A 12,937-nucleotide genomic window follows, 5' to 3' on the forward strand; every position below is an offset into this window, starting at 1 on the left:
ATTCTTCCGATAAAGTCAACAATATTCCCGAAACACATTGAGAAAGAGTTCGCAGTGATATTTGCTTTTGCCAGTACACTCGGAACTGAGTAATCTTTCATACCAAGCCCAAGAAGACCATTCACAGCCACACTTCTCCGGTACAAACCTGTCTGATTCTGACCGCAGCTGCATCACAAAGCCATGTGAGTTCCAAGAGAGGCAAAAAAAAAACCTTTACTTTCTAGTGACCAGCTTTCAAACTAAGTTCAATCTCATCGTACCAATATATAGATTGCTTGACGGATTATTTCACGGCTTTTAACACGAAATGAGCATACCTTTAGAGGTTAAAATAGCGGCACAAGGGTTTTTGATAAGAAAAGACATATAATAATGAAAAGAAATTGATTACTTACCCAAGCGTGATATTAGCTTTGACAGGCTCTAAACCCTCGTCCTCTGTGACCAAATGCAATACATCCTGTAACAATGTCCCTGTAGTGACGGTGGTGCTAGAGTAGGGAATCTGATAAGGGCAAATACTTGTAGGAGAAGAACATCCTCCTGATCCAAAACAACGCTTGTCACTGCATCTAATGCTTGAACTTGTAGAAGATGCATTGGGACTGTATAGATTGAGTGGTAGACTCTGTGTCAAAAAAGAGACAGTTAGGGAATAAATAAGTTAAAAATGAGACTCTATAAAATAAAAGTATTTGCTTTCGAGAGGAGAAAGGTACCTGTGGAAGCCCAATGTCCTCCAAGTCACGGATACAAGAGGAACCGCAATTGCAAGGCAACCAAAACAAATCGCTGCCAGTGTCAAGAGCCACAAGGAACCAAGTGGCCGGTGTTCCAACAGAGACATTGGCGTAATGCAGGCTGAAGCCACATGGATATACAAATCATATTCAACAAGCCAACGAGTCAAAATATGGTTGCATAAAAAAAAAGAAAACGAAAGGAGAAGAGGCATTACGATCCGAGAAGGTCGATTGTAATCGTGCGGTTACCCCGCATGAACGTGACAGGAGGTTCTTCATTGTTGGAGGCAAGACCTCGACCTCTGATCAACCGATCGCGATGGGCCAAAAGCTTGAAGTAATCCAAACTTCCCTTTTCCGGAACTAAATCGCCAAACCCAAGAGTTTGCTTGACCGTATCAGAGAACATGTGATGAACTTCGAAGCTGAACTTCCTAGAAGCCTCACATCTCTCCAAACCCCAACACACCACTAACACAGACAATAACACAAACACTTGGCGTGCAACGTCCATTACTTCAATCTCAGAAGTTCTTTTCCGAGAATACAAAAACACCTCCGGAATAAAACTCCGGTTGCTTCCTCAGATAACGAAATACAACGGGACAAATCCCGTATATGTAAGGAAGCAAAACAAAAAAAAAAAAAAGTCAAAAGGTTGACTAGTTCGCATTGTACCAGACATGCTGAGAGAAGCTGATTTGATTCTTCGGAGTAAAAATACTTGTTTAATCGGACTAGTAGCCATCTTCGTCTTCTTTCCCTGAAGCTCAAGGTTGACAAATGCAGAGTCTTTTATCCGCTGGGAGACGACTTCTCGACTTAGCCGTTATATAGTCAACTCTTTCTTTTTACGAAAAAGTCCCTCTAGTTTTGGTATTTTTCACTTTACTCCTTGATTCCGTATCAGAGTTGACTTTGACATTTACAAAATCACCCCTTAAACAAATCTTCTAATATGCTCCACGCACTTTGACAATTTACATAACAACAATAAGTCAATAACATTGAAACAGGGAGATAAGCTTATTGAACATTGTTTTGCTCAACAATCGAGGTTTAATTATTATATGAACATAATAAAGTTGTCAAACTAACACAAAAACAGTTTCTGTGAATCAGAGGAAGGCCAAAAGAGGTAGGAGTTCAGCTGCAAGAGGGCTGAGGTTGGTGTCACTTCTTGATTTGGTCACTTATTACAGTTAGATTGCTTCCAACCCAAAATCATCCTCTCCCGGTCAAATACAATGCGGTAGCCCGACATAAAGTTCTCTGCATTCCACCAAACATACTCTCATTATATGCATACAGCATACACAAATTTAATTGTGCATCGGTTATTGAGATACTTACGACCAATNACGACCAATGATGATGACATCTACACTCTTCAGAACATTCAAGCAGTAAATCACAAAACCCTCCTGTTACCCATGTTGATAAAGTTTAATTTTGGTAGACGAATGCATGCTTTCATGCTCCCGTACAAAATGAGATAATAGTATTTTGTAAATGTCCCACTTGGATGAAAGGTTTACAAAATACCCTTTTGGTACTGCTAATCTATATCTTTTCCTAACGAGACAAACAAACATGTTTGACAAAATGCATAATCTCCTCCTTCCTGCAATTGTGCCACGCACTTTGATATATCCAAAACACTAATGTAGCAAAACCATACATATGTAACAGGGAGATAAGATTACCACTCTCAAACCAATGAAATATTGTTTTGTGCACATCAAACGAAGATTATTATTGAATGAATGAACATACAATGGTCAAGCCAACACAAAACAAATGGCTTCTGTGATTCAGAGGAAGGCTAAAAGAGGTAAGAGAAGTAGGAGTTGAGATGTGACAGGGATGAGACTGGCTGCACCGCCTGTGGAGTTGGGAGGGTCGAATGGGGGTGGTGTAGCAGAAATAACAGGAGGAGGAGAAGTAGGTGATGGAGCGGATACAGTTGGACTTGGTGCTACAGTTTCGATCTCTGGTGGTGGAGGAGTCGTTGATTCCAAGCTTTCATCTTCAAAACCTGCCCATGACATTAAACACATCATGATCAATTATATTTCTATTCCAAGGATATATACAGCCACTTCCTGATTTTGTCACTCACATAGAGACGGCTTCCAACCCAAAATCATCCTCTCCCGATCGAATACAACGCGGTAGCCCGCCAAGAAGTTCTCTGCGATCCACAAATGTTCTCATTATATGTATATGGATATATACAGAATTTGTGCATCAGCGTTGAGATACTTACGTCCAATGACATTAATTTTGAGATCTACGCTCTTCAGAACACCCAAGCAGTACATTACATTACCCTCCTGTTACTCATTGTTCATATCCAAAAATCAAAATGTAAATAGATACGCTAGTACATGAAAGAAAGAAAGAAAGAATTAAAACCATGTCTTACCTGAGTTCGTGCCGTGAAAAACGGATTATTGAGCATGATTTTGCCTCCTCCTACAAAAGTCATCTCTACTAAGGGGAATTTTATGCTTCTGGTGTTTGGGCTGCATGTGAAGATGAAGAGCATCAGTATACAAATGTGATACAAATTAGTCCATCTTACAAGTTACTTAGCTGCTTTCAATTCCTAATACTTTAATATTTGTTCTATAAATTCAATCCAGCTTGCGTTAAAAGTCCAACACATTCTACTAAAGCAGGCAAAAGCATCTAATAACTACGCTGATAAGAGTGCGGGCATGACCTCAAGTCGTAACAGAACTCAAAGGGAACCTTGGGATCAACTGGGCGTCGCTTGTCGTCAACAAGATCGTCAAACTGCAAAAGTAAAAGAACGAATGTCATTGTGATGTAACAAACACAAAGCTTGGAGGAAAGGATTTTCTTCTAAGAAATCTTCATCTTAATATCCACTGCAAAAGTTACTGATTTATCTAATGATTTAACAGCTCAATATTATCTAAGAGGAAAAAAAGTTTGTACATACAGCTGTGGTAAGGTCACCATATGCTGGCTCCAGCAAGTGTGTAAATGATGAGCCAGTGTCGAATTTTGCAAAAAAGCCAACGTCAATAGGATCTCTCCCTACTGATACTCCCGTCACATTTACACCATAAGCCGTACTAGTTTTCATTTTGGATCAAAAATGTCAAAAAAGTAAATATAATGGTGGATAGAAACGGAATCGGTATAGATACTATACATCAAATTAAAAACTATAGGCACTGTTTTGACTTCGTACCTTGGTGCAACAGAAATGAATGGAGTCTCCTCCTGATCTGTGTAGCCTTTGTCTCCAAAATTAATTCTTCCAACAATGCCAATGACACGACCGAAACACATTGAGAAGGAGTTTGCGGTGATATTGGCTTTTGCCAGGAGGCTAGGAACAGAGTAATCTTTAATACCAAGCCCAAGAACACCATTCACAGAAATATTTCTCCGGAGCAGACCTGTCTGCTTCTGACCGCAACTGCATCAGAAACACGGATTCAGTTCTTTGGCATTTCCTTAGTTGCTTCCGAAGTCATTTCTCAAACAGAGGACAGTTGATGGAGCTATACCTGAATGCTCAGAAGACCTCAACATTTTTACATGTCCGGATTTCACACTATATTCAATATTGGTTTTGCTATGCACACCATAGCGTTAACAGGACATGAACAGTGTTTTAGAGGTGCGACAGCGTCCATGAACGTTTTTGGTTAAGAAAATACAGAGGAGAAGAGTCATTTACTTACCCAAGCGTTACATTAGCTTTGACAGGCTTTAAATCCTCATCATCAGTGGCTAGATGCAATACATCCTGTACCAATGTCCCTGTGGTGGCTGTGCTGTTAGAGTAAGAAACCTGATAAGGGCAAATACTTGCAGGAGAAGAACACTTTCTCGATCCAAAACAACGCTTGTCACTGCATCGAATGTTAGAACTCGTAGTAGATGCGTTGGGAGTGTATAGATTGAGTGGTACACTCTGTTTCCAAAGAAGAGAATACAACAAGAGTAAAGCAAAAAAATAGTTTAAAGAAAACATGTCAATCTGCTTTCAAAAGGGGAAAGGAACCTGTAGAACTCCAACGTCTTCCAAGTCGCGGATGCAAGTGGTGCCACAATTGCAAGGCAACCAAAACAAATCGCTGCCTGTGTCCAGAGCCACCAGGAACGAAGAAGGTGGTGTTCCCACAGATATATTAGCGTAATACAGGCTGATACCACATAAAGAAATACAAATCAAATTCAAGATTAAACAAGAAAACGAATTGTTGAGAATTCAAGATGAGAGAAAGATGCATTACGCTCCCAGAAGCTTGATTGAAACAGTGAGGTTTCCTTTATCAAAAGTGATCGGGGTTTCTTCATTGTTGGAGGCAAGACCTCGACCCCTGATCAAACGATCACGGTGGGCCAAAACCTTGAAGTATTCCAAACTTCCTGTTTCGGGCACTATGTCGTCAAGACCGAGACTTTGTTTGACCTTATCAGAGAACATGTGGTGTACTTCAAATCCGAACTTCCCAGAAGAAGCCTCACATCTCTCGAAACCCCAATACACCACTAACACAGACAATAACACAAACACTTGGCGTGCAACGTCCATGACTTCAATCTCGGAGCTTATTCAAGAAAACAAAAACACCTCCGGAATAAAACTCCGGTTGCTTTCTCAGATAACGATATTTACTCCGCGCGTATATGTAAGGAAACTGAAGAATTGAACCCAAACAAAAAAAGTCAAAAGGTTGACTCGTTCGCATTGTACCAGACATGCTAAGAGAAGGTGATTTGATCCTTTGAGGTAATACTTGTTTAATCGGAGTAGTGGCCATTATTTATTTTTTGTATGTTCGTCTTCTTTCCTTTAAAGGAGAAGGTTGACGAGGGCAGACAGAGTTCTCTAATCATCAGGAGAGTGAGAGAGACGACTTTTTGAATTTAGCCGTTTATATATAAAGTCTCTTCGTCAACTCTTCTTTTTTTGCGAAAAAGTCCCTTTACCCATCTTTTTTTGCATTTAACTCCCTTTATTAATTTTTCTTTTTTTTTTAACGAACGTTTACTTTCAAATTTTGTTTGAATATCTTTGGTTATTCGCTCATAATAGAGTTAGCCAATATTGTTGTAGTTGACCTTTTTAATCATGCCTCATTAGATTAATAGTTGTATATATATATCTCCTTTATAATAAAACGAGAGTATACTATATAATTTTAATAAGTTAGTTACAAATAGGTTATATATTAATTGGTTACAAGTTAAATATTGGGTGCAATTTTAATTTATTTCCAAAAATCTTAAGAAAATATTTTAAAAAATCATTTGATATCATCTAACTTACCATATTAATTTCTTTTATTAAATTATTTATCCATATTAAAATCTTTTGATATCTAACTAAACATAATAATTTGTTAATTATCATTATACTTCACCTCTTAGTTTTATATATGAGTCTATTTTGTGAAACAAATAAATTATCATATTATTTATTATAATTAAAAAATAGTTTTATTTACGCATATACCTAAGTTGAATTTTTAAATACAAATATAAATTGTTCAATCTATAAAATATTCAAGCTTTAGAAATATTATTCTTTAAAAATAATATCTATTAAATTAAAAATTCTACTGAGTAACAGGTCAAAATTTGAATATTTAAATTTAATATCATATTTTTTTGTTGAATTATAATTTCATATAATAGAATAAATTTTAAATAATTTATTTTGAAATATTTTTAAAATATTGAAACTTGATATAAAAGTTAGAAACTATAAACACTCTAAATTGATTTGTTATAGCAATGCCAATAATATGTCACTATAATATGAAATAACTTCAAAAAACCAAGTATATTGAAACAAAAAGTATAACAATATATTAAGTTACTCATAATATAATAACTCGCTTTTAAAAAACCAAATTTACAAAATTATGTCTTATAATGACATTCAAGTCATGATGTTTAATATACATTGTTGAAATTACTTCACATACATAAACTAATACAACATATTAAAATTTTATTTTAAAATATAAAATATACAAAATGTTGTATAAAAAAAATTTAATCAGTGTTATAGTACAGATATTTATCTAGAATCATTAAAATATAAAACTTACAAAATATATGTCTTTTTTCAAGTCATCATGTTTAGCATATGATTTTATTGCATAATGTTTTATCGAAAAAAACTTTTAAAAACAATCACATAAATTATATTTATATAAAAATTACAATATAAATAAAATTAATTTTAACATGTGCTCTAGCACATGTCTTAATCTAATCTAGTACCTAATTTAAATTAAAGGGTTGTTGGCTTATATTACAAACTAAAACTCAACTTATATACATAACAAAAAAAAAAATAAGATAAGCTCTTTTTTTGTATGAAGTCAACGGACTAGGATGGCATTATGAACCATGCAGTCGTATAGATTAGAGAAGTTGAATAATTATTCCCAATTTCCTAAAGTCTTCTAATTCATGTTTTTTCCATTTTTTTTATATGTGTCCTCAACTCCTCATTACTTAAAACATTTCGAATATCCCATACTTAGACTTTTGGGTATTAAAATGTGGGAGAGGAAGGAATGAATGTTCTCATGCTCCCATGTTAAGATATTGTATTTATAAATGTCCCACTTGGGTGAAAGGGAACATGGGGCCAGAAGATCAGAATGTAAGATTTCTAGGATAGATGAAATTTAAAAAAGTAGAAACGAAAACAAATTAGCTTCTTTGCATATATAGTAGATGTACTCGCTCACTATCACAAACATATAAAAGAAATGAAACAAATGATGAAAAGTGAAGAAGCAGCCAAAGGGTTTAAACGGGTGGAAGGGTTAACGGTTCTTGGAGATGGCGTTGGCGGCAGCGATGGCGGTTTCGCTGGAGCGCTTGGTCCCTTGGAACCAGAACCGTTAGCATCATTACCTGAAAAAATGTCCAGAAGTAACTGGTCACCAACATGAATCTATATATATTTGGTCAAGATAAGTTAATTAAGCTATGACATACAATCAGATTCTTTCCATCCCAAGATCATTCTCTCCCGATCATGGACGATTCTGTAGTTGGTCATGAAGTTTTCTAACATAGAGGAAAATTTGATGTGATTAGGATCATTGGTTAAAACAAACGTGCAAGAAGATGTTTTTTTGGTTGGAGGAAAAGAAAAGAAAAAGAAACGAACGTCCAATGATGTTGAAGTCGGCATTAACTTGCTTCAAAACGGCCAAGCAATAGACTTGAAAATTACCCTGCAGTGACGTGAATGCAATGGTGATTCATGTATTAATATCTTACTAATGATATTTGGTAAGATGAGATGTGTACATTGGAGGTGTCGAAGACAAGTATGGGGCTGAAAATATCATAAGCCGCTCCTCCTTTCAACTCAAAGCTAATTGAAGGAAGCTTCTCTTCATCTGAACTGCAAACAGCAACACACATATGCATCAATACTCCTTAACATTTTCTTCTTAATTAAAGTATATTAACGTACAGAGAGATGAAACTGCAAAACACAACACTTCGAAAGATAGTCAACGTACGTTGATGTAATAATGTAGCAGAACTCAAAGGGGCTATCCACATTTGCCGGAAGTCGTTTGTCTGGTACAGAGAGATGAAACTGCAAAACACAACACATTACTAACCAACTAGCTAGTGGACTAATGTGTCGTTGTTTTAGACACAATAAATGCAACCGTAAACGCAAACAAACAATCTATGCATGAATCTAAAGAGAATTCAATACAGTTAGGTAGGTACATTTGTGGTTAGAGAAGTGTAGTAAGGCTCCAGAAGCCATGTAACCGCGGTCCCGGAGTCAAATATCGCGCTGAATTCTGTTTCCACCGTCACACTTCCTACCTTGAACTTGGTGATGCTCACATCGTAAAACGGCCTGTGTTCAGATCATGTTAATGTACCTTACATATGAATGTACATATTGGAAATAATTAAATAAAAAGGTGTAATCAAGGAGAGTTTACGGAGAGAGGGTGCCACTCAATGGAGTCTCAAGCTGGTCAGAGCTGCCTTTGTCTCCGAAACTGATTGTTCCTTTCCCTTTGAGACCAAAACACATTGAGAAAGAATCTGTGATCACTCCGGCTTTAACCAACATGTTTGGAACCGCTAGGTCGTCTATTGCAAGTCCCATTATACCATTTACAGCCACTTTTTGGAACAACCCTAGTTGGGACTGACTACATCTGCCACCATTACGTAATTTGTCTGTTAGTTAGTCTTAGAAATTTCACATATAAAAGTAAGAAAAAAATCTAAAGTAATATATGAAAGAGAACAGTCAATTAGTTTTGAGCTTGAACACAATGCATGAAGTTAGAAAGATTTACAAACCCGAATGTGATTCGAGCCTCTCTAGCTTCTCCTTCTTCTGTGCTCATATGGATCACATCCTCCACCAACACACCTGTGCTTCTGCTTCCCGGCGAGAGATATCGAATTCTGTAAGGACAATCGCTGAGCGGAGAAAGGCATCTGTTTCTTGATGTACAGAGTGTGCTATTGCATGTAACCTTTGTGCTTGATGTTGATATGTTTGGGTTGTAGATGTTAAGCTTTATCCTCTGTGTATACATAAAATTTCTTTAAAATATGATCGAGTTTTAACGTCATAACGTAACATTCCAAGGACCAAGATAACATATTACCTCGCCTTGGTCAGTCTCCATGGTCCGAATGCAAGTAGAATTGCATTTGCAAGGTAACCAGAACAAATCACTTCCCGTGTCTAAGGCCACCAAGAACCATTGAGGCGGTGTTCCTACCGTCACATTCGCATAATGTAGACTGACCATTAAGAATTAAAAAATAAAAAATAAAAAATATATAATTAAAGGTCTATATATTACTAAATTGAGAAGCAGAGGAGTTTCAAAGAATTCCATACAAACTGATTTCTTGGGTGGAGTTGCCTTGAGCGAAAGATATAGTTGTCTGATTGTTATTGGATGTTAGCCTCCGACCTCGATCGCGGTGAACCAACGCCTTGTAGTAGTCAAGGCTGCCCATTACAGGCAAGCCATGACCACCTAGAACGGTCTTGACCTGCTCTGAGAATCTATGATGAATTTCAAAGGAGAAGGATCCTGAGACAGAAGAAGCCCATCCCGAACTCATAACGCAGAAGAATCCAAACTGAAACATCCATCTCAACTTCCCACTACTCCAACCCATTCTCCGGTCTTTCTGTCTCTCTGTATGAATCTAAAGTTATAAGAAAACTTTAGGAAGAGATGTATTGATTCTTGCTAGTTTGAATTTCTTTTACTACACGAAGCTTTCTTCCTTTCCATAAGGTCAACGTTTTGTCTGGTGCTTGGTCTTTGTCAACGGGTTTTAAAGATCGTTATTGAAGGATTATGTTGCCAACGAAATTCTTGTATTTAATTCATTTTTTTGAACATCAACTCTCTCCTATTTAATTATTAGGAATATACTATAGAGAATTATCATAATATTTCTTATTTTTTCTTAGTCTTAATAAAGAAAACCACAAGTAGTACTACATTGAATCGTTGTGTGTTGTGTTGTGTGGCTATTTGTATAATTATTTGGTGGAATTGTGTGAATAGAGAGACGTGGAGGGATGTTTGTTTGTTCCATCAGTTTGGTGCTGCCGGTACACATTATTAGGCTATGGTTTAAAAAATGTTTGTCTATAAGGAAAACAAAGGGGTGATTTTGTCATATAATATAAATAAGAGGATGGAAATGCAAATGCTGATAAAAGTATTGAAGATAGAAACCGTTAGATTCATGCACACGTGTCAGGTTCGTCATGCACGACTCGAATTGTTTCTTCTTATTAATCCGGCTTTGTATTTTTGATGAAATGAGATGAGAGCTCTCAGATTATTTGGTTACGAAAAGAACTGTTGAGAAAACTGATAGACAGTGCCGGCTTAGATAGGGGACAAGGGGTGCAACCGCTCCGGGTTCATAGATTAAGAAGACAAATAATGTAAGATTAAGGGGCACAAAAAAATAAATAATGCAAGATAAATGGATACAAAAAAAATGCAAGATAAATGGACACAACAAAATAATGTAAGATAAAAGAGGCAAAAACAAAATTTGTAACACAAAAATAATTCATTAAAATATGTTTTAATAATTTATTTTTACGAGTCAATAACCAAAAAGACTCTTTATCTTCTATAATTATCTCAACTGACTCTAACGTAGAATGAAAATAAATTTTTATAATCTTATCAAGTGTTTATATATTATCAAAATAAAATCCATATTTTTTTTTAACATATAACAGAGGTTAAAAAAAAATTTGGTCTTTCATTCAAAAAACAAAATTGCCCAGGGCCCCTAAAAACCTTGAGCCGGCACTGCTGATAGAGAGAGTACGTATAACTCCGGAATTTTACACATACGATTATTATACGAACAAACTACAAGTATCGGTAGATAATAGGAAACACAAGTCATGTATAAAATTAGACGAATGTTTAGAAGACAGAATAAGGCTTAACAAACTACAAAAAGAAAAGAAAAAAAGAGAGAGAATGTTGGAAACAACCAATTATAAACATCCAACCTATCCACGTACGTATATAATTTACCATCCTATATATATATATATATATATATATATATATATAAGTCTCTACATTCATTGTGTACGTAGTTAATTAATTAGTGCCCTTGAACTCAGTGAGAACTCTCTTCTTGATCGAGAATATATCCAATTACATATGTTTTAGGATTTTGACAACCCACCTATCTTTACTCGAAGATCGATTGATATGTCAGTGTAGTAGTACTGTACGTAAGGAGTTGATGTTTTCTTTTTTCTTTTCTTTGTTTTGTATGTGGCTGATAAGGTACGTAGCCATGAAAGATGTGAATGTCAAGCCTTGGTTCTTGATAAATTGGGGAGAAGATCGAGGCAGTGAATGAAACGTAGGTCGTGTACAAGAGGATTCCCTGTTCTCCTAAGTGGAGACCCTGCGTACCACATTGACTCTACTGTTCCACCTTCTATCGGCTGCACCTACCACAATTAATATTTGTATTTACTTAACACTCAAGATCCATGCATGCACGTTTGGAAATATCCAATATATCTAATAGAAATGATGGTGACCTTATCAATTATGCTGATTGCGTCGCTTCTTCCCTCCGTACTTTGTTGGCTGATTAATGCACAAACAAGTATATGAGTACTGAATCATCGTGATAAATTTCAAGAATCATAAAAACTAAGTAAGAGGATATAGGCTTCGATTGTTTTAAAAAGAAATACATATCTGCATTTACGTTTATAAAAAAAGAAGGAAATTTAGCAATTTAAAACATTCTTATTTAAATCAAATTAACCACAAACACCAAATGTAGAAACACAAACAAACGAAACAAGAACTAGAGCATATAATGTTACCAGGTGGAGGAATGTAGAGAACACGAGAGAGGTTTGAGAAAGTCAGGAAGAGAAGGACACACACGGCGAGGCTTAGGGCAAAGAGGCTGCTTCACTTCCGAATGATGTTGCATCGTTTCTATATTATCTTATTAATCTGGTTCAAAGAACAGGTAGTTTATTTAACTGATGTTTTTGTAATTAACTGGAGTCTGAAAAGTGATTATTGAGTGTGAATCTATATATATACAAATGTATAGTTCGTTAAAGAAAGAAAATGAAGAATTTGTAGTGATGAGTGAGAGCCAGGTTTGGTTATACTCGGGCAAAACTTGTTTTTTTAAGAGAACGTGATCAATTTACATGTGGGGGTCTTTCTATGATTCCTTCATTTCTTGGTGAAGAGTGAAAGTAGGGTTGGTGTTCTTGACTACTCCCCCTCTTTTATTGCCTCTTTTTTTTTAGAAAGTAATGTTATTATGCACATGTAGTTTATTTAAACTGAAGAGTGAAAGTAATGTTATTATGCACATTAACTATTTTCTATTAGCAATTAATATATATATATATATATAATCCATATATATGGATTAATTTCTTATAGAAAATAATTAATGTGCATAATAACATTAAACATTTAAACTATATTTTTGATATTTTATTTCTTCAAATGTAAACTAAACCTCAAGCTATATATTATACCTAATTTTTTATGTATTCAAACAACTCTAAAAGCATATATCGTAGTACACACATCCACATATTTCCAAATAGAAGTTATTAGTTGGTTTGT

General features: G+C 35.6%; 3 protein-coding genes across 3 annotated transcripts; all 3 read right to left on the reverse strand.

The window, feature by feature from the left end:
• On the reverse strand, positions 6-1,537 carry LOC104784006 (aspartyl protease family protein 1-like; the record flags this gene model as incomplete). Its single annotated transcript, XM_010509089.2, has 5 exons — positions 1,425-1,537; positions 962-1,328; positions 723-864; positions 399-631; positions 6-168 (listed from the first exon to the last, which is right to left on the reverse strand). Coding segments are annotated over exons 1-5 (975 nt in total), but the record flags the coding sequence as incomplete, so codon positions are not given.
• Positions 2,425-5,620, reverse strand: LOC104780970 (aspartyl protease family protein 1-like). Its single transcript, XM_010505526.2, has 10 exons — positions 5,027-5,620; positions 4,795-4,936; positions 4,472-4,704; positions 3,973-4,203; positions 3,718-3,853; positions 3,475-3,548; positions 3,175-3,274; positions 3,016-3,082; positions 2,869-2,940; positions 2,425-2,784 (listed from the first exon to the last, which is right to left on the reverse strand). The coding sequence occupies exons 1-10, from the start codon at positions 5,326-5,328 to the stop codon at positions 2,561-2,563; spliced, it is 1,581 nt and encodes a 526-aa protein (XP_010503828.1). The 5' UTR covers positions 5,329-5,620; the 3' UTR covers positions 2,425-2,560.
• On the reverse strand, positions 7,448-10,101 carry LOC104780971 (aspartyl protease family protein 1-like). The gene is made up of 10 exons (XM_010505527.1): positions 9,661-10,101; positions 9,422-9,560; positions 9,108-9,337; positions 8,738-8,959; positions 8,514-8,649; positions 8,294-8,373; positions 8,076-8,172; positions 7,933-7,999; positions 7,758-7,829; positions 7,448-7,673 (listed from the first exon to the last, which is right to left on the reverse strand). Exons 1-10 carry the CDS (start codon positions 9,945-9,947, stop codon positions 7,507-7,509), a joined length of 1,497 nt encoding a protein of 498 aa, XP_010503829.1. The 5' UTR covers positions 9,948-10,101; the 3' UTR covers positions 7,448-7,506.

This window comes from Camelina sativa, chromosome 4, assembly GCF_000633955.1.
Source record: "Camelina sativa cultivar DH55 chromosome 4, Cs, whole genome shotgun sequence".
Taxonomy (NCBI): domain Eukaryota; kingdom Viridiplantae; phylum Streptophyta; class Magnoliopsida; order Brassicales; family Brassicaceae; genus Camelina; species Camelina sativa.